At 38.9% G+C, this 21,982-nt stretch overlaps 1 protein-coding gene across 1 annotated transcript in view; it reads right to left on the bottom strand.

Annotated features, from left to right (window-relative positions):
• Positions 1-20,665, bottom strand: part of myo15aa (myosin XVAa) — a 35,130-nt gene extending 14,465 nt beyond the window's left edge. The window contains exons 1-32 of the mRNA XM_042504448.1: positions 20,583-20,665; positions 19,712-19,775; positions 19,434-19,543; positions 18,979-19,053; positions 16,373-16,463; positions 15,144-15,247; positions 14,880-14,943; positions 14,678-14,791; positions 14,416-14,577; positions 13,378-13,491; positions 10,499-10,557; positions 9,930-10,053; positions 9,716-9,811; positions 9,362-9,493; positions 9,141-9,266; positions 8,491-8,568; positions 8,209-8,363; positions 8,074-8,119; positions 7,834-7,958; positions 7,432-7,549; positions 7,173-7,348; positions 6,182-6,266; positions 5,990-6,043; positions 5,788-5,873; positions 5,274-5,400; positions 4,433-4,528; positions 3,885-4,120; positions 3,242-3,432; positions 2,572-2,644; positions 2,103-2,294; positions 1,837-1,949; positions 1,591-1,685 (exon numbers count right to left, since the gene is read on the bottom strand). Of these exons, the coding sequence (XP_042360382.1) occupies positions 1,591-1,685; positions 1,837-1,949; positions 2,103-2,294; positions 2,572-2,644; positions 3,242-3,432; positions 3,885-4,120; positions 4,433-4,528; positions 5,274-5,400; positions 5,788-5,873; positions 5,990-6,043; positions 6,182-6,266; positions 7,173-7,348; positions 7,432-7,549; positions 7,834-7,958; positions 8,074-8,119; positions 8,209-8,363; positions 8,491-8,568; positions 9,141-9,266; positions 9,362-9,493; positions 9,716-9,811; positions 9,930-10,053; positions 10,499-10,557; positions 13,378-13,491; positions 14,416-14,577; positions 14,678-14,791; positions 14,880-14,943; positions 15,144-15,247; positions 16,373-16,463; positions 18,979-19,053; positions 19,434-19,543; positions 19,712-19,775; positions 20,583-20,665 (3,564 nt within the window). The remainder of the gene's footprint in view (positions 1-1,590; positions 1,686-1,836; positions 1,950-2,102; positions 2,295-2,571; positions 2,645-3,241; positions 3,433-3,884; positions 4,121-4,432; positions 4,529-5,273; positions 5,401-5,787; positions 5,874-5,989; positions 6,044-6,181; positions 6,267-7,172; positions 7,349-7,431; positions 7,550-7,833; positions 7,959-8,073; positions 8,120-8,208; positions 8,364-8,490; positions 8,569-9,140; positions 9,267-9,361; positions 9,494-9,715; positions 9,812-9,929; positions 10,054-10,498; positions 10,558-13,377; positions 13,492-14,415; positions 14,578-14,677; positions 14,792-14,879; positions 14,944-15,143; positions 15,248-16,372; positions 16,464-18,978; positions 19,054-19,433; positions 19,544-19,711; positions 19,776-20,582) is intronic.
• Between the last annotated feature and the right edge of the window lie 1,317 nt (positions 20,666-21,982).

The following is a 21,982-nucleotide window of genomic DNA, read 5'->3' as shown; positions in this document are numbered from 1 at the left end:
GCCAGAGAGAAGCAGGAAACAGAGATTCAGTAGATGGAAAAGGACAAGTGGAGATGCTGAGAAAGCGGAGTTTGAGAGACATGAAGAGAAATGAGTGTGTTAGATAGAGAACGAGGGAGAAGGAGTGAGTTGTGCTGGTTGTTTCAGACCCTCTGTGAGTCAGACAGTCTGTGGGAACTGAATACTCTGCAGGAAGTACCGTACACACTGGAGGAGAAGCTCCAGCACACACAAAAGTGACAGAGACACAAAAAGTATGTAGGTGTGAGTCTCCTACAAAAATGATCTGCAACATTGCAAACGCCACTGTCTCAACACAAAAACAAAAAAATTATTTTCTCAGTAAAAATCTTTGCTGCACATGAATATGCTTGAACTTAATCAATAGAAAGTCCAAGGGAAATGATCTAATGTGACCACCCACACTGTTTGATTAAAGCTTTTAAAGAGCTTTTCAGGATATTTTTTAACCAAATTTAGAGCAGATTTTGGGACAGATCATCTTTCTTTCATTCAATCATTGCAGGTATGTATAAGGTATAGGAATATGGTTATTAGAGTAAATTAGGTTAATCTACATTTTCCCAACAGGTAAGTGCATATAAAGTAAAAAGAGGTTCAGTGGTTTAAAGATCAGTAGCATCAGAAATGTCAATTTTCACTCAAAAGAGCTTGATTTATTTTGGCAAAAATAAATTAAAAGATGGCTAAATGAAGTAAGGTAAAATGATAATGATATCACAAATTTAAATGTAAGATTATTGAATGACTTTTTAGGACAAATATTTATTCAACCAAATTTAAGACATTTTAAGAACCTGCAGACATCCTGGATACTGAAACCAAAAGACACTGGAAAAAAAATACCTCAATAACAAGGATTTCATGGACACTGTTTGTTTTTTGGGGAAGTTGTTTTTGTTTTTTCACAGTGAATGCTCAAAAAAATACAAATTATGGTTTTTATATATTTTCAATTTGACATAGTGTCATTGAGAACTCTAATGAACACGCTAAACATACCTGCACTGACCGACGTTTCTTCCTGTTTCCTCCCAATGATGATGACGTATTTTCCTTTTTTATTTTTAGTTTTATACAAAATGTGAAGCTGTTAACGGAACAGTAATGCCCACAGAGCCGTGCAGAGGTGCTGCCTGCTGTTACGGTCAAATACGGTAGGTCACTCAGTAACCTAATCACCCCTCCTGTCTGCTCCATTCATACACAAACAGAAGCCGTGGATCACATGTTCCATCCATCCATCAACACTCCCCTCCATTCACACTCAGATGGCGGATCAGGTGAAGGGAGTCTGACAGGACGTTTTTTTTGCATTTCAGAGCTGCAGTTAACAAGAATTTACTCTATTTTAATACCCAATAAAATATCAGAAATGTGTGCAAAGATTTAAGACGAATAGTTATATGTACTTACATTACAAACAGTTCCCTAGATTTTTTAAAAAGTAAAATCAACTTGTCAGATTTTACAGTGCAGTTGATTAACTGATTGTTTCAGCATTAATGTGCTTTCAAAGCAGAAGCAAATATGTGGATGTGATGTATGATGTTTCCTGTCAGTACTCACGATGCTGCTGTCTGACAGCACAGGGTCAAACAGGCTGTCCAGGTAGCGGTCCATTCCTCTGTGAGTCTGACCGTCACTGAATGCATCTGACTCAACTGGAAACACACACACACACACACACACACACACACACACACACACACAATTTTGTGTAATTATGAGCCCTGAAGTGTGACGGCCATGTTTAAAGCTGCTCTGCTGTGTGTGTGTGTGTGTGTGTGTGTGTGTGTGTGTGTGTGTGTGTACCGTGGCTGTAATAACCGTCAGAGTCGGGCAAACTGTAGGCCGGTCTGCTGTTACGGAGAAGAAAGGCAGAGGGAAGCTCTTCATCTGACTCAAACCCACTGCCAAACAAAGCACTGAGAGGAGAGGAGAGGAGAGGAGAGGAGAGGAGAGGAGAGGAGAGGAGAGGAGAAAGGAAAATTAATAACACAGAAATAAAGTTCTTGTTGTGTTTATAACTCAAATATTTGTACATGCATGTGGTATTTGTGGTCGTTCCGTGTACTGACAGGCTGGCGTTGGCTCGGACTCTGGTGGGGTCGTCAGTGCTGATGACGAAGTAGCTCTTCTGTTTTGGGAAGTCAGTCGGAAGCTCCAGATCTGCAATCAGGTCCATCACGTAGTCGTGACCAGCTAACTCCACCCACTGGCCCTGCTCCTTCATCAGAACCGAACTCCCCCTCCACCAGTCCGACACTCCCCTGCAACATCACACACTTCAGACACTCGCCTTTACCTGATAGTACTCTAATCAAAGCATTATGCGCTCTACAAAACAACTGTTTGGATTATTTGCAGTGAATTAATTAAAAGTTTGTAATAAATACAAATAAGACGCATCTGTTTAAGTACACAGACTAAGAAATAAAGAAAACGTATTAATACTGAACGCATAAACAAAAACAAGATAAAAATAACTGAACTAAATAAATCGGTTAAACTTTTGAGTCTTATACTTCAGTATGAGATTATCGGCACCTGTGGCGCAGTATGTCTCCAGCCAAATCCTCCCCACTGGTCCAGGAATGGACCGGACACAGGAATGATCCTCCTACAGAGACATCAAACAAAGAACGCTGTGTCTTCAGCTGTTTCTTTTCACATCACACCAAAGCAAGCTGCAATAAACTGCCCAATTTAAAGGCCGAGCGCCTTGTCCTCCATCACATGATCCTGACTGGAGCAATAAATAATCAATGATCAAAGGCTGTAACTGATCTCACTCCATAACAACAATGCCAACAGTCTCTGCCGCACACTCCTTGTTATTCGTTGAGGTGTGTGCTCATTTAAACTTCAGGTGGGAAAGGCTACTTACATTACATCTTAATAAAATATTTTGTTTTGCTGAGCTCATTTGAAAATGAATATATTAAAATAAAGACTGAATTGGTGTACAAGTCAATGTACTGTAAAAAAGGAAAGAGATATATTTGCTTTCTTTTTTAATTTTTTTTTATTATCTGGTTTAATGCCGACTCAAGCACTACCCTTAACAACCACCTTCCATCCCATGTTGTGAGAAAAAAAAAAAAAGTTAGCAGTCCTTATTAACGAAGCAACAAAATTAACAAACGCTTTACTCTTTTCTGGCATTAAACAAAACAACATGCTATAATGTCACAACAAAAAGCAAGATCCATCTCACCGTCAAAACTGTGCACGTGCAACACCATGTTAGCCTTCTTCCTATTGGCCGTCCACTCCAGCAGCGACAGCGGATAGGTTCGTGCAGTCTCGTGGGTGGAGCCTGAGCCCAGCTGTGTCTTCTGATTGGCCTGGATGAGTCTGTGTTGCAGCAACGCTTGGCAACCTGCAGGGGCGTGGTCAGATACAAACCTGAAAAGCAAAGGTCAAAAGAGGTTATAATTTTTATTTATTGAAAGAAAAAACTTCCCATACAAACCCAGTTTGTTCATGTTTTTTTGTTACACTTTGTAATATTAACTGTAATGTATTTAGATCAGTTTAATTCATTTTCATATTCATTTTTTAATGAATTTTCATAATTTTTTTCCCATAATGGAGGATTAAAGGTAAAAAAATTCCTCAAGTTTCCTCAAGTGTAATTTTGGGCTACTTTCAAGTATCATGTAGCTTTTTAAAGTTGATTTTAAATTTCACATTAAAATTATTCAAGGAAATACTTTATCACAATTATTTTTATGTTTCTTCTCTCTTTGATTTACATGTATTTCATTACTACCCAGCTAACATTTGCATGCAAATGTGTGTAAAGGTACATTTTCATCAATATGATCTCTGCACACACGTAAGACATAATGTCTTACTTCAGCAGATATTTGTCCATCTTTGGCGACGGGGCAAAGCTGCAGACACACGCCAGCAGCAGCAGCCAGCCTCTCTCAGCGTTGTCAACGTTTACGTTCCTCCACACCTGGTTGACGACCTGAGCCAGGATCTCGTCCTGTAACCCTGGCGATGACAGGCCCCTTTGAATGATGTAATTCCCAAACATGTTTTCCTGCGCCCCGTTCAGGTGAGGGTCCCCCATGAACCGCAACACCTGAAAACAGAATAAACGCAAAAAACATTACAGCTAACTCCAAGGTCCTGGATGCAAAAGGGAAAGAAAGCCATTTGATCATAGATTCACTAATTGTTTTGTAATGTTCAAAAAGTTGTTTTTTAGAACAACAATTAGATGGAAGCAGGAATAGCATGGTAGATATAAGCAGTAAGCCACTAGAGATTGGTCTTGGTGTGTAACAGCGGTAAAAGAGTGTGATTCTGTGAAACTGTGTCTTTGTAAATGACAGAACTGCAGTGCTGCAATGATATGAAATTTCAGATTGATCAATAAATTGAGTCAGCATACCATGATGAAGAGCTCCAAAGCTTCTCCTCTCAGGTCCTCGTCTATACGAGTCAGAGGTGACTCCAGAGGAGACATCAACATCCCAAACTTTGGCTCCTGCAGCAATAGAAAGTTTCATATTCTTTTTAGGAAGCACAGTAACAAAACACATCGTACATGTTTGCTACATAATTTAAAAAACAAATCCACTTCAGGATCCATTAACACCACGGTGTGAATAATGAAAAACAAAACTGTGGGAGGTCTAATTCATAAAGAATGATTCTGGCCGCTGACAGCTTAATGCAGCGGTTCCCTAACTGATGGGTTTTGGTCCAAAAATGTTTCACCATTTAATTCTGAATGGACCGCAAGTGATTCACAAATGTGTCAAGTTGACAAAAAAATGCACTTTATTTTGAAGTTCCATGAATTTCCAGCGCACAGCTTTTAAGTGTTGTTTCTTTTGGTAGAATGAATGAAAAAGCTACTTAACAGACACAGTAAACTAGCTTGACTATGTGGCCAAACGAACGTATGACGCTGAATATAGTAAAGTGCGTGGACCTTGAACTAATGACGTAGGAGAAATCTGGACCCTGTGGCTGGACCAGTTGGGAACCACTTGTGAATCACTTGCAACCTCTATCTTCCCCCTCTAAAGGTCTGATTCCCAAAAGATATTGTGCTGATGATATAGCAGTGCAAACATGACCATTAAGTTTTGCATCAAGCTGATTTTAAAAGAAAGGAGCCAATTTGTGCCAACTGCTGCAAATTACTTATTTTAAATATGTGCAAATGGCAGTCCCTCCGTGAATTTCACCTATGCTGATTCTAAGTGTACTGATGCACATCTCACCCTGAAGTAGATCTGCACGTAGCGGTAGAACGGGTAGTTGTTGATGTCTAGAGGCAGAGTGAGCTGAGCCTCCTCCTGGATGTGAGGAGCTTGAAGCAGAGCCAAACAATCTGAGTGCAACTCCCTCCTGACTGGAGAGAGAGAGGGGGGGGATGAGGGCAAATGACAAATCACTCGGCGTACATTACATATGCTGTGGGAGCATGACGTCCTTTAAAGTATGAAAAAAAACAAAATAAACTGGAGTTAATCAACTATATGAAACCTGTAGGGCATACATCTGAAAATAATTTTTTAAAAGACTGTAATTTTTCCTTCATGGTTTATTTATCGACAGATGACACTGCAGTCCTGCTCTGTCAGAACGATTCAGATCATTCCTGGAGCGGCACTGTCAGTGCTGATGAGATGAGACACATTTAGAGAGCTGAAAAAAAGCGCTCAGCTGTTTCTTACATGAATAATATGTGTGCGCACTAATGTGGACTTCACAAAAAGGACGACAGACATCAACAGACCTCCTGCTGCCTGCAGTAATGCGCCCAGCTCTGCAGGGATCACCAAGTGTGTGACGTTCACCACCTCCCTCTTTGTCAGCTCCTGAAACAGTTATTGTTTTATTTCTTATTTAATTACCGACTGCCAAAACCAAAAATGCTACTTTTACAGATATGTGTTTAACAGAAATGTGTATCCCATTCAAATTTCCATCTTACCATCTCTCTCCTCCTCCTCTCTTCTTCAACTTTCCTCTTAGCTTCAAACTTCATCTGCAAATAGATCACAGAAATCTAAAGCACCAAACTGGAACAAAAGTGAGAAGTATTTTCAACAGTATATGTCTGGGGGATTTAAGTGGGCATGATGGAAAGGAAATATATTGTCCTTTGACAGCAGACTTCACGTACCTTGATGTATTGTTTGCGGTTGACATACATGTGGACGAGAGAGCGAAACCGAACGAGACTCTCCCTCATTTTCACATAGCGCTTCCTGGAGGACAGAATAAAGAATTAGAGTATGACCATTAACACCCGTCTCGTATGTAATATCATGTTTTGATCCGATTTCCTAAAAACCTTTGCCATATTGTGCAGTAAAAGAGACAAATGCTACAAGTACTTCAGTAGTTTTATAAAGAATTTCCATTTTGGATAAAATGCAGTTTGATAATCGGGGTAACTGCATCCATTTGCATCGGAAAGTTTTTATTTCTTGACATGTACAGGTCTATTCAATTTAGAGCATGTTTGTTCCTATAATATGACCAAAACAGAAAGATGCTGTCACAAAAATAGAAAAATTGCAGATTTTTGTTATGTATTATAGTGACAACAAATGTCAGTGCGGACAGTGAGCAAAACACGCCACTCTGTGCTTCACTGCGCGTTTGGTCGTTACTTCAAAATCTCAGCGAGTCCGCAACTTGCATCAACTCGGTTTATGCAGAAGTTAACCTGCAACAGTAGTCACAGTCCTTTGGCCAATGACACACATAAAAATGGCAGCCACTGTGACCATCCTGCTACGCTGATTTGATTGGGAATGACTCTTACTGCTACCCTTGGTCTATTTTTGTGGGTGTTATTTTAGAAAACTTGAAAAAATATATTTTTGCCTAGTATTGGTTTAAATTACCTTCCGTCCCTTCAAGTTCAAAGATGTACCATCTTTTTAAAATCAGTGTTCCCAATTAGAAAAGTGAACTGGTGTTAACTGTTTTTTGTTGTTGCTATTATATCGTCTTGCTCACTAATATGATATATAGTTAAAGTACCACAATTTATTTTTCATAAATGCTTGTCTGTCAAATCAGCTAAATCAGGGTTTTTACTTGGTGGATCTTTATAAATCAGCTGATAGCGTAGTTATGAAACTAGCAGCAGCAGAGGAGCTGACCTCGTGAGGAAGCCTCGGCACTGTGCCTGCAGCGCGATGATCTTTTTGCGGAAGGCCAAAAAGCGTTTCCTGACAAAGAACATTCGGGTGTAACGCTGCAGGGTGAGAGCGGCAAGTTGACGGGCTCGCTCCCTTTTACACTCCAACAACTGGTAGATGTCCTCCTTCAGAAATATCTGTCATTCACACACACACACACACACAAAATTAGTTTGTATTGCTGGTTCGCTTTCATTTGTGAACAACAAATGCGCCTCACCTTTGTGACCCCAACATGGTATGCTCCTGGTCTGAGAAGACACAGTTTGCTGAGCATAATCACACAGTTCTCGCCATTTGCTGCTGGAGGCTCTCGTATCCCCACCAGGGACTTATACCTGAAGATGACACACATCGGCATGCATGTACAGGCACACACACAAATCCATAAGCTTTAAAAAATAATTCATGATTTGAGGAAAAGGGTATTTTATCTACATATATTGTATTTATTTGTTTCGATTATCTGTTGCAGTTAAGAGGACTGCTGCAACAGGTGGCACCCTTTTTCCGCATGAACTAGATTGCACTCTGTTTTTGGTGCTCAAAGTGTAAAAAATACATTTGAAAAACTAGTACATTTGAAAAAAATACTGTTCCTTTAACATCGCGTGTATGGTACCTGAAGAGGAAGATGTAGAATGGCATTCTGACAGGATACCCCTCTCTACGGATCCTGATGGTCTCGAGGACACCTGAGTGTCTCAGCTGGCAGCTGACCAGGTCGTCCTCAAACACACCTGGTTGCTAAATGCACATGTAAAACACGGACTGTCATTACAGACAGGACACAGTGAGGCTGAACTCATGCATGTTAACGACCAGTATCATCAGTAGAAACACAGAATGTCCGAAAATCTACCTTCAGATTATTTGGCTTGATGCAGCGAACAAAAAAAGGGTTGCACCTGAAAGAGTAGAAAAAGTAAACAAGTAAACAGCATTTTCTGTTTATTATTCATCATACCAAATCTTTATAAAGTTCGTATCTGTTCACCTCTCCATCTTCTCCACCAGCTCCAGCAGCGACTGTTGGAACTTGTTGCTGACGGTGGGAGCTTGGTATTTCCTGGTGACTGTGCTGCTCTTCCTCATGTGACCTCTCTGCTGACCCGTGACCTCTGCGTGAACCAGGAAGAGGTTTGACACCATCTGGACACACACAAATACACGCATACATTCACACATTTTAACTGCATTTGTTTCATGTTAACATGAATTAAATCAAGTCTCTCAGGGTGACCATGCATGCATACGTTGATGAAAACGCTCCTCTCACCTTGTTTTTGCTCTGAATGAACAAGTCCAGAACATCCTGACGGACCTGGTCATAGTTTTTATCAAGGAACTTGTAAACCTGCGGCATTGACATCACAATCACAATGTCAGTCAGTAGAACACTTTAGTGACTTTTCCTGTCGTGTCACCACTACATCGACATTATTGTTTTAAGTGAATGCAAATCAGGGGCATCTAGTGTGACTTTCCACTTCGGGAAACTCGTAAGGACTTTAAAATAACAGTTGCTGATCTAAAATAAAGACAGATTCAACAACTGCATAATTTATTTCCCGCCTCAAATATTTACAGAAACGCATGTCGGTGAACTTTCAAAGTACAGTTACTGTACTGTGTATTGATAAACCCCTGGCGCTGTCCGTGGTGCTGAAGTAGCAGATGGATTTGTAAATTTCTGTCAGTTTCATCTTGAATCTATAACATTTTCAAAACTACTTAGCTAAACTAAGAAATCGCCTACTGCTTAGAGAGTGACGCTGCTAGTATGCCTAAAAACAGAAGAATAGTTGTGGTACAGATCAGAGGTTATCAGTAACATTATTGATGTCAGTGAATCAAATACATTTTTGCCAAGTGGCAGGACAGTCACAGGTTTTGTCACTTGAGATGAGCCACTGCGGAGCTGCGTACCTGGTAGGTGACCCGGCCAGCAAAGTGCTTGATGGTGAACTCTGGGTGTGGCATCTTTGGCTTCATATACAGTGGGTTGTTGCCATGGTGATAGTGACACTTTTGGAGGAAGGTGTGGTCTGTTGCCTGGAGACAAAACAGCATACACTAAGTGACATGTGCAATGATTTAATCTGTGGGTGCAGTAGATGTGTCAGTGGCTCAAGGTTACTCTGCATCACCTGCGGGAAGCAGCACTGGTCGTCCAGGATCCTCAGTATCCCATGAGGCTTAGCAGCGATGAGGTCAATGCAGGGCTGGTTGTCACTGAATGGGATGTCCTGCCAGGGGATCTGTTCCCGGCTGTACTCCTCCTGCATGAAGATCACATGCAGAACAATTTTCTCAACAGTGAGTTCACGTCTCATTATTGTTTCTGTAAATCAACACAATACATTACTAATACCTGCAGCACCGAATATATCCTTGTCTGCATATGTGAATACAAACATTTATGTATATTTTGTGCATGCATTTTTGATGAGGTGTGTGTTTGTTAGTAACTGAGTATCTGCACGTGTGTGACGTCGACTCACCTGTTCTTCCCTGAATACAATCCTGTTGAAGAAGAACTGCAGGTACTCGTTTGCATAATTAATGCAAAGCTGCTCAAAGCTGTTGAAAGCCAGATCCTGTTGTACACACACACACACACACACACACACACACACACACAGGAGTCATTCTGCTGTGCAACACAAGACAGTGGCAGACAGGTGATAAGATGCTCCGTTTGTTAGCATGTTGTACCTCAAATCCGTAAATGTCCAGGATGGAGATGGAGAGTGTGTGTTGGCGGGGATACACCTGAGCGTTGATCCTCTCTGTTAACCAATGGAAGAGCAGCGAGTACAGGATCTTGGCAACAGCATCTCTGGAGAACAAAGATTTGTGTGTGAAAGACAGACAAGAATGTGGGCTAGGAGGAATATTTTATGGAAATTTTATCTGAAAAGTGTGAGAAAGAAGATATTAAGAAGCAGGGAAAGTCTTTTATTGGACAGATTGACAAATTCATAAAGATATATTATTTCTGCTCTTCATGCTGTTTTTTAAGAGATTCATAACCTATTTTATTATTATTTCAAATGGTTCTGTTAATTTTAAGACTTTCAAAAACATGTCCCATGTCTCCTTTTCAGGGGACAGTAAGACTTGCCTCCTTCAATTTTCTACCATTTTTTCAGGAAACCCAGATCCAGGCAGAGGGGCAGGATGTTGTATGCTTGAAAGAGGGCATTTTTTTTCAGAAGGAGCCTGAAGAAGGAATTATTGACACCTGACACCCATTGAGTGATGAGTATGTAGCTGTGTCTCACCTGGCATCAACAGCACTTTCCACAGTCAGTGGGGTGTAAATCTTGTCCCTCATTGTCTCCTGTAGAGAAGACAGAAGAATTAAAATTATGTGGCTGCTAAAAAAAAAAAAAAAAAAAAAAAAAACTTTTATAAACTATTAAGCTTTCTTTCCATGTTTGATCCTGGGGACTTTCCTCACCTCCTTATACACTTATATTTTAGTTTTATCACTTCAGGTTTATATTTAAATGTTTAAAGGTCCTACACACACAAAAGTGTTCTTAATTTTGTTGCCAGATTAAACCTCCTATTGAGACTGTGGCTGTGTTCCAATTCAGTCATTACTCACTCTACAGTCCACGAAATACAGTGGGAAAACTTCAACTTTGTGCTGCTTAATGCCTTTTTGTTGACCCTAACTTTTACAAACCCCCCAACCTTTCTCTTCTCTTTTCACCTCTTATTTTTCCTCCACTTTTATCTTTCCTCTACCAAACATCTCTGCTTTCCTCCTTCCTCTCTACTCTCCCACTTGTAGTTCTTCTTTTCTCTTATTCATTGACGTGAGTGTCTGGGACTCCGGGTCTGATCAGATAAAGAAAGTTCTGAGACTTGAGACCTTCCTCTGCTTAAAGGCACTAGATCATCACACGTATACACACACACACACACACACACACACACACACACACACACAGATGTACACATGCCTTTACTGGCCAAAGGAAACTAGTGGATACGGCTGACTCCTCTCCTGTTACATAGAAACCATAGGAACCGCCTTTGTGATTAGAAATTCAATCATACTAAAGGCTTTTAGTGTATAAGAGTGTGGAGGGCATAAGGTGCGCCGTGATCAGATGTACTTTTAATGTATTCCTCCGTCTCCCTCATCACCCTCGCTTCTCATCAGAAGCATCACAGACGGTCAGGACAGCTGGAGTCTGCTCCTTCTTTGAAAGCGTAAAGAGAGTAAAACAGGATGTTTTATGGCCAATCAGGTACTGGAATATATCAGTATGTAATTTGGGTGCAAAATTTACTTTTTTTTTGAGGATTTCCCCTTCGTCAGCTCATAGGATGTAAATAGAGCAACAAGGTGAACGCAGTGGATGAAGAACGAGAATACTCATTAGGTTGAAAACATTTATATTTCTTTCCTCCTTGTTTTTTCGACAGTTTCTTTGGGAGTTTTTTGTTTTCACTTTGATCCACTGAAGCCACCGGGGTAATTCCTGTTTAGCCTGCATCTCGTTGTGCTGGCATGGCTCCTTGGATACCACCAGTGACCCATTTCTGAAGCAAAGGAGCACAACGCAGCACTTCATTTTCTTCACTGTCCCCTAAAGATTTTTGGATTTGAGAGGGCCATCTCATCAGCTGATTCACGGTAATAGATAACACAGCCAGCCACTATAAGCCTCGTAACTGAGAGGATCAACACAAATCCTCATACAGAAACATGAGCTAAATGTAATGTAACATTAATCCAGTAAACTTGAAGTCAAGCTAATAAGGAGTCCTAGTTTTGGACAAAAGAAGCAGGGCTATAAGTCTTATCCCTCACACTAGGGAATGTGTCTATTATATGTATAAAAATATATACTATCCAGTATGATAAGTTGCAAATAAAAGGAGTCAAGAGAGGCTTTCATTACATTAAAAAAACTCAAAAAATAATAGCTTAATAGCAGGTGTGTTAAATGTTGTGTATGTCTATTTCAACCCAATCGCTAGAATAAATTTTAGCATTGTATGTTTCTGCAAACCATAGATTTGTTAAATTTATACACTTCTATGTAATGAATATGTTGAAACTTTACATTTCAACAAAACAGTGGTTAATGTGATGTTATGTTTCGGAACAAAAACTTGGTTATGGTTAGGAAAAGTTAATGTTTTGCTAAAGATGCTGAGTCATGGCAACACATCCACGACTAGAAACTCAGCAATATTTCGGTAAAAAAATATCCATTTCTATGTATCTGTTGGTTTCAAACGGAGGTCTGCAGCTTGGCAGCTGTCTCATCTACCGTAGGTGTGACACCATCCACAAACCTCTCTACCGCCTGATGACAAAGTCAGCTCATATGCATGTAATCTCAACTACATCACTTTAGAAACATTGATATGATACATATGAAATGTATAACTGTAACATATCCGTGGTTTGCAGAAACGTACAATGCCAACATTTTCCTCTGGCAGCTGAGCTGCTATGTGCACTATGTGTATAAAGGATGAGTGTCTGTGTGCCAACATGCATTTGTAGATGTGTGTGTAGAGTGTAAATGATACGCCCAAATAATGAATGCTGACATGTCAAAGTCACATGTGTAGTTACACTCTGAGAAGCTAATGGAAACTCTTACAATTATTTCATGAAGTGATTCTGTTACGACGGAACTAAATCGCTGAGGTCAGATTTAAGTTACGATTTGTCTTTCAAAACATATTGAATGAATGAATGAATGAATGAATGAGGGCATCACAAGAGGTCAGAGGTTAGAGGAAAGACACGTTACTATAACCCGAGACACAAAGACACAGTGATGTGTGAGGGAGAATGACACAGGTGAGAGAACAGATGACAATATAGGTAAGGCTCATTACTTTCAGCAAATGTCACGCCGAAAATAGCATCATAAAATGTTTTTATGTGATCCCTGGCCTGTGAAAACGGCCCCCTCTAGGGCTGATTTATCACCAGTGCCCTCATATTATCGCTTTTAAATGGTCCCTGGCACCTAATCAGCAGTGCAATTGTGTTTTCTTGACATTTTTTTCCACATCTGTTACAAGTGGAAGAATAAGATTTGAAATAAAAAAAAATAATAAAAATTCGAAATAATCCGACCTCCAACATTTTTATATACATAAAATGCAGTTTGACACTCACTGTGACTTTGTAGGTGATGGCTTTCTGCAGTCCCTCTGGAGAAATCTGCAGCAGCTCTGCCACCACTCTGATCTCCTGAGCGCTGACCACTGACGCCACCTCCTGGCCATCGGCCTGTCGTGCAACACAGAGAGAGACAAAAAAACACTTGACTTGTGCGTATAATCATCCTATTCTAGTTACATATCTACAATGATTTTTTATTTTTTCATAGTAAAGTTTAGAGGAATGCTTCCCCCACAAAATTATCATTTGTTTATCAATTACTCGACCAGTGTTACCCTGAATCCTGGAGAAAAAAACATTAAGACACGTGTTGTTCTCACGTGTCTTAATGGTAAACAACGAATCAAAAAACAGAGAACATTCATGATAATTTGGTGTAAAAGGGGAGTGCATTTAACAACAGTACTTTTCAAACAGCCCTTACTGATGTAAAAGTGAAATGTATTAATGCTCTCTTCAAAATCAGACTCCATTGACAAATCAAGTCATTTTGGCTCCGATGCACCAAAAGTCACAAAATAGCACAAACAAACTACCAATCAAGGCAGCAGCAGACCAGCAGCTCCTGTGCTCAACAAGTTAAAATGACTGTTTTTGTCAGTGGAGTCTGGCTTTGAAGGGAGCATAGATAAGTCTCACTTTTAGTTCAGTTACCTGTCAAAAAGGGCTGTCTGTATGGGAAGTACTGAGCATACAAACAGATAAAAAAAGACCTCATATCATACTAAATCATACTGCACAAGTCATGTTTGGATGTAGTTTTTGCTGTTGTTTAATACACACTCATATGTTTGTTTTTGTATTCTTTCTTCACTGTAGGCATGTGAGAAAACCAAAGTTTTCTTCACAAATTCAAATTAACACAGGCCAAGTAACTGATATACAAATGGTCGTGTGTCCAAAATATTCTAAAAAAATGTACCAAAAAAAATGTTCTGTATATGATATATCTAAAGCAGCATGTGAATTGCCTAAATAGTCTCTAATTAAGAAATATTGATTTAAAAAATGGAATCATGTTGGAAAAACGACCTCATATCTCTGAAAGTAGACGTTGCCCAGGTGCAGAATGGAAGAAAGAACTCTAAAGATGGCCGACTGGTCCTCAGGGGCGAAGTGAAGGATCTCCATGGCAGCGAGCAGACGCAGGAAGTCCTCTGCGTCATTCTTTCCTGTTATCCCACAATCCCCTCCCTTTATGGAGAAAAAGAGAAAAAGCGCACGATATTTTGGAGCTGAGGACACCTACAGTACAATGAAAAGCTTGGTGATCATGCTGCATTGTTTCTTCTACCTGGTTGAGGTAATAGTAGGTCTCCGCCTCCTGTAGATAGAAAGCCTGCCTCTGCTGCGAGGGAAGACCTGCCAGCATCTCGTAGAAGATATGATAGTTTCTCTCATCTTTGGCCTGAGTGGAAAACACACATTTAACACTTTAAGATACAGAAAATTTTAAGATACAATGCGCATCTTGTGCATGTGTCTGCTTGTGTCACCTGGAAGACAATACGGGACTTTTCCAGTAGATACTGAGAGGTTATGGCACCGCTGATCACACCACTGGACAGAGAGAGAGCAGCGAAGTGAACAAGAGTGAAACACAAAACACACAAAATAAGATTAGAATTTAATATCAGTTAACTTTATTTACATTACATTTTTTCACAACACAGTTTTAAAATGCTTTACAATTTAAACAGAACAAAATTAAAAAGTGGGTTTTTCACTTGGGAGATGGGAAAAGAGACTTTCATACTCACTCCTCCAGAAAGACCTCTATGTATTTCCCGAAGCGACTGGAATTATCGTTCCGTACAGTTTTGGCATTTCCAAAAGATTCCAGGAGAGGAGCTGCCTCGAGTATCTAACGAACATCCAAACATACATTAATTCACAACACGTCATCAGCTGGGTGACAGAATATCTCACATTAATAGCAGCCTGTTTAGCATCATTACTTAATGCTGGTCTATAGTGTACATCATTTTAGTGTAATCTGTTAGTTCGAAAGGGATACTTCACCCTTAAAATGATCATTTTTATTACTCACCCAGTGTTACCTTGAATTTATGACAAATAAAACTGTTTTTCTAGCATGCCTTCATGGTGAACAAAGAAATGATTGATGAATTGGTGTAAAAAGGGTCTGCGTAATAAAAATAAAACTATATAAAAACATTCTTTTACAGTCACAGAAATCTTACAGTGTAATCCCAGTTTCATTTATCCAGTCGTACATGACGTGCATTTTCACTTCTTTTTTTAATATTTAAAACACTACTGCATAAACAGCCTGAAGCACAGATGAGTGTTTTAGGACTTGGATCATACTGCATGAGTTGCGTGAGAGTTTGTGAATGGATGATTTGATATAGTTTTGTTGTCTAATGTAGTGGCCCATGACTACATTCATAAAAAAGTTTTAGATTCTTAAAAAAATAAACGCTATTAAATGTATTAAATAATAAATGTAAAAAAATAACCCCAAAAATAAAAAATAAATAAATAAAAAATCTTCACAAATTCAGCATAAAATGGGCTGAGTAATTGCTATCCAAATGATTATTTTGGGAGGTGAAGTATTCCTTTTATTAAAAACTGATTAACTAATGCCCACTTGACAAGTTAACACAGTTAACTTAGAGACTGAGCAGTCAGATAGTTGAACGGATGCTTGACAGGCTCAAAAGCGCAAGTTCAAAAAATATTTTAAAAATCCAAAAGATATTATCTCTAATGAATATTGTCACACACCACAGCAAAACACAGCAACCTGCTATTCTTATGGCCATATGTGAAGATGAGCTGTAAAATGTAAAGCACAAGTCATGCAGGGGAGCCCCACTACCTCAATCTGCACCCGAGAGGATCCAGCAGAGACACAAAGACATGGAAAAAAAAAAGACGTGCAGAGGCATTAGTCATCCTGCAAGACAGGAACATGTCTCTGTGTGTGTGTGTGTGTGTGTGTGTGTGTTTGTGCACGTACCTGTTGCGCAAGATTGCATTTGTGATGTATTGCTGCAAGGTAGCGAAGGACCAATTTGGTGGCCTCTGTTTTCCCAGAACCGCTCTCCCCACTGAAACACAGAAACACACACTCAGATAACACCCATCAGTATGACTCAGCAGATACATTATATGTAAAATCAATTGTCTGAGTGCTCTGCTAAAGAGGTCGCAACAGTTTTCAGTCCATATCAAATTGGCAGACGTGCGTTCAAATTAAAAGCTCCCTCTGACTGGAACAACTTACCATTTAAAATAAGATCAATTAACTCACTGCAGCTCTTTAAGATCTCACGCCTCAAAATGCCTTTCCACTGCTTCTAATGGAAATGCCTCCTTACCCCTTTAATATCATATTGCTTTTGTTATTTTTTATAACCATTATTATTATGGCTGATACTATTGTGTAAACGTGAATGTGTGTAAACATGTGTGTATGTATATGTGTATGCGGGTGCAAATATGCATATATATAAGTGCATTCAGTGAACATTTTTGTAATCATTATTGTGTACATATGTGCATATAGTATGGTCAGAACATTATAGATACTTTAACTATTACTATAAATATTATTATTACTATCTGTTGCGTTATTTACTCTTGCTCATTCTATGTGGGTGTACTGGGTTAATGGGAATGGTGTGTGGGTAGGTGTATGTAACTGCATGTATGTATGATCGTTGTACCGTATTGTATTGTGTGTTTATGTTGGAGCCTCTCGAAAACGAGATAGTCCACCTCAAGGGACTATCCTGTAATAAAGTTTTGTATGCAAGGATATTGTGAAAATGAGTACCGAGTAAACTTTTCATTGGCATGGGAAGGCATGAAAAATATGATCATTTTAAAAGACAAACTTAAATATGGTTTTCAGCCTCATACTAAATGAATAAAGGTTTAGAAAATATTAGAATAAAAGCGAAAAAAGACAATAAAAATAAGAACTAATGTAAGAAGATGACATCACATCAGTGGGGGTAAAACAAAGATAGTAAGAAGACAAAAAGAAGAATAAGAGATAGATTAACAAGTATATAATTTAAAAATGAAAAGATGGTAAGAACAGGACATCAGAAGGAAAAGGAACTGATAAATAGAGTGAAAGCAGCAAAATTAATGGAAGAAGAGAGATAAGAAATGAATAAATAAAGGCTACATCACATAAAAGCAAGTCTATAAAACTGATTTTTAAGAAGTGATTTAAAAGATGTCACTGATTCTGCAGGCCTTTAAACGATATTTTATTACAGAACACTGTACTTTTACTATCCAAATACACTTTTGTGCCAAAAAGCAGTGCTACTATTCAATGGTTGGCTGGATGAACTTTCTTTGCATACTGGGCTGCAAAAGCATGCTAATCCATTTGCTAAAAGGTAAAAGTGTAAGCTCATTAAGGAGTGAACATTATCCGCACTCTGAGCACCGCTACAGCCGGCTTTTATTAATCACTTAGATCGTCCATTAATGACCCTTCTCACCTCCCTGCTGGTGCTTGTTTGACTTAATTGACTAAGTGATGTGAGACCAAGCTTACCTTGCATTAGGCAAGGCCTCAATTCCACTTTTGCGTTAAACCACCTGAAACGCTCTTACGCACACACACTTTGCTTCAACACTGCCAACAGCTTAGCGCTAAATACCCCCATTATGTAAGCTTGGCCAAAGGGGGGCAGGAGTGTGTTTGTGTGTGTGTGTGTGTGTGTGTGTGTGTGTGTGTGTGTGTGTGTATTTAGGGACAGCGGCACCTTGACCACATTCCAGCATAAGGTTTCAGCTCACGGGCTGGTTGGCTAAAAACCGGGCCATTACTGGTCACTGTACACCAGACCTCAGTTTCCCCTAAACGCACTCAGTGACTCACACACAAACACAGGGTTCACACATGTGCACCTGGACACACACACACACACACATACCTCTGAAAGATAATCTGCTGCTGGCCCAGACCTGGCTGGGCTTTCCTTACAGGTGTCTCCTTCCGAATACGGCTAGAGTGTTCCAGGTGTGTGCGAGTGTCGGCGTTTGTGTATTTCATTTGATTTTTTTCTGGCTAATTTCTGAAAGCACACACAGTTGTGCAAATGTGTGGATGTGTTGTATACATTGTTCATGCTTTTGCATGTGATCTAGATGCAAAACGGCTCTGAGTGATGGTACGTTTGTGTTTGGAGATCCGTTTTGACGATGAGCGAGGCAGCTGTGACAGATAGACGGAGCGTGAGAGCCTTGAGAGGTGACTCTGTCTTAAGTCTGCTGGCCAGAAAACCACAGACAGACACTCATGAATTTACAAACACTAATCCAACTGGAGATGGAAACCTAACTGACCAAGAAGTTTCATGGACACTGTTTCCACCAAGGTTAAACCGTTACAAAACCTTGGAAGGTTACTCATGATGCGCGAGAAAACATGTTACAAATATCTCTGCATTTGGCTTTATGACTGCCTTTCTTTTAAATTTCAGGTCGACATTAATATCAATTAATATTTTTAAAAAGCTGAGCTTTTCCCGAGCTTCATTTGGAGAAAGGGTCACCTGATGACTCATGAGGATTGGTGGTGTGCTGATGGTGTCTTACCTGATTATAATGACCTGGTTGTGTTTGGCATCCATCAATTTGGAATAAGCAGCGTTTGCTATGGCAAACAAATGTCTGAAGGATAAAGAGCAGCTGCATCAGGCTCAGATTTAAAAGAAATGACAGCAATAAACTTAAAATCTAAGTTTCTGTCTCTTCTTTTCTATCCTTATCTTCTATATTTCTAACTCTCTTTTTTACTTTCATTTCTTAATTATTTACTCACACAATGCCTTTTTTTTTTAAACTGAAAACATTTCAGTGCTTTTTCCAGCAAAAAGCTTGAAAATTGAACATTATTTAACAGTATTTTTTAGTACAGATGATCTCAATTCTAAAAATCTGATCATTTCTGTTCTGTTTTTACTGTAATATTTACATAATACTAACAAATTCTAGTGTTTGATTGGTTTTCAGTTTACGGTCCCCACAGTTTGAGAGTGAACACGACTTACGGAGGGTTCTCTCCCAGAGCACGACCCTTGTACAGCAGCACCATGTCCGTCCCATAGATGTTGTACATCTTGTAGGGGTTCACAGACACCAGAATGCTGCCAATGTATGTCTGGAAAACAAGCAGAGAGAGTGAGATGGAAGTTAAAAGAGGGACATAGGTTTGTAAACAAACACACAAACTCAAAATAAAGTGATCTGACTTCAGATTTATAGGTTCAAGACATTTTCAGTAGTATAACCGTGGCATATGGGATGTGTGTGCTGCTCAGATACTTGCATAAATAATCTCCCTCTCAGATCTTTTCCTCAGGTTCAGCAGAACAGCCCCTTCATGCATCTCCCTGCACAGAAGTAGAAGGTCAAAGGTATTTAAGGATGATTAAGAACTCAAATCACTTCACCCACGGTTCCTACAGCTAATAGCAAGTGGAATTCAAGACTTTTAAAACTTTTTCAATGTCACTCAGAATGAAATTGCCCGAATGTGTACTTTAATATAAAACAGGACTTTGGGTGTAAGCAGTGCAAGTGGCATTCTGAGAATTTTTTTATCTTTTTTTTTTACCTATTATTTTGAGATTTAACAATGCAATGTCAGATAAATCATACCTTTTATGTCTTAGCACTTTAAAGACTTGTGAAAAATTTCAAGACATTTTAAGACCAATTAAGGCCTTATTTTTAGATCGATTAATTCAGTGACTTAAGACTTTTTAAGGATCCATGGGGACCTTGTCCAACATTAGGACCATTTCTGCATTTTTGCACTGTGCGTCATTAAAATCTGGCCATTTTTCACTAAGGATTCTTGACAATCTTTTTGATCAATCTTTAGGTACCTTGTAGTTTCTAGGAGACATCAATTATTCAATTATTATTAATTATAAGAAAAAAAACAGTTCTTGTATAAGACTGCTAATTGAGAGCATTGTATGCAAGAGCATTTTCTCATTATCCACACTCTGACAAAAGCAAAAATGACTGCTGTTTATTACACTAAATTATGATAAACCAATTTAATTTTTTTAAGTGATGAATTGCCTTGAATCTGACTTTTTTTACATTTCACTTCAACACTTTTTAGGTTAGTTTTTTTTCTTGTAAGGACTCTTTTAGGACAAAGAGTTGTGTGATTATTTTATACTTACTCTAACTGTGTCATATCTTCCACTCCATCTTCCTCTCGACGGTCCCGTTGAGCCACGGTGGGCAGGCTTCTGATTGAGTACATCTAGAATACAAACATTAGAAATGAGGAAAAGATGCCTATTCATAGAGCTGTGCAAAATGTGTTCATGCATTAATAGGATTTTTCTAATAATGATTGTATCTAGAGTCCCTCTTTTCTCTTCTCTCACCCAAAGAAATGTGCTTAACACATACTTAACTCTCCAATGGGCCTATTCTAACCATATATTCTGCTTTTTTTAAAAAAAAAAAAAAAAATCAGCTATATCAAGGATTTATCAACACGTGTTGCTTTAGAAAAAAATTACATATATCACAAAAGGCTGTTTATGAGAGTTTCATGGACTTTTTGAAACAAAATGTTGATAAAGACCAGTAAAGCATTTTTTTGTTTGTTTGTTTGTTTTGGTTTGCCTTTTCAATTTATGATATACCATATTTGCTGACAAGATTATTTTATATACATGTAATATGTTTTATAATTGAAAACCCCAATTAAGATATTGTATTAAAAAAAATAGATTATCAACCAAATAAGCTGCTACCCCTCTGATTACTCCTCCCTACTGGAAATCTACAACTGTGCCAAGCTTTAACCTGAACATTACACTTGCAGCTGCAAGGTTACACCTCATGTAAGGGATAATGCCCACAGGTTTCCATTATCAGGAATTAATAATCCATTAATTCCTGATTATGGACACTTATACCACGGCTACTTGCCAAAGAAAAAGCAACTTAAGCCATTCATTTTCATGATCTTTGCAATCAAGATCTTTAGTTTTTCACAAGCAATAACTCACTGGCAACTGGACTTGCTTGAGTTTTATGAAGCTATTTCACCTCTCATCCAAGCCTACAACAGAGCACTTAAAATTCCCATGACCTGGATGACTGAGAATCTTGACCAACAAGCCATAACTAAGTGTCCCTTATCACATAAGTTTTGACTAATACCTGGAACAATCAATACCACCCCTTAAGGTTATTATGCAATGGAAATGTTGTTAACTACTCCTGTAAATTGGTCAAACCTTAGATATGACTTAGCAAAAAGAAATTTGTCTAGTCTGCTCATCTTATATAACCCTTTGTTTCAGCTATGAGCCAGAAAGCTAAAGTTATGCTAGCAACATTAAAAGTCAATAACATTGCATATGGTTGACGAATAATGTGACAATATGTTTAAAACTAGCTGTCCAGCCATGTCATTATTCCCAAATCAATCTCAAGATTTTTCAGACAAATAATAGGCCATGTGTACTCTCAGCTGCAGCCTGAAATTGAAAGTTGAGTAATGCATCGGATATAAGATGATTACTTAATGGTTACTCAGTGTCTATTATCATGAATTAATGAA

The sequence above is a fragment of the Plectropomus leopardus genome, chromosome 17 (genome assembly GCF_008729295.1).
Source record: "Plectropomus leopardus isolate mb chromosome 17, YSFRI_Pleo_2.0, whole genome shotgun sequence".
NCBI classification, from domain to species: domain Eukaryota; kingdom Metazoa; phylum Chordata; class Actinopteri; order Perciformes; family Serranidae; genus Plectropomus; species Plectropomus leopardus.
The sequence above is the reverse complement of the archived record's forward strand: the minus strand, read 5'-3'. Positions and strand labels throughout refer to the sequence as shown.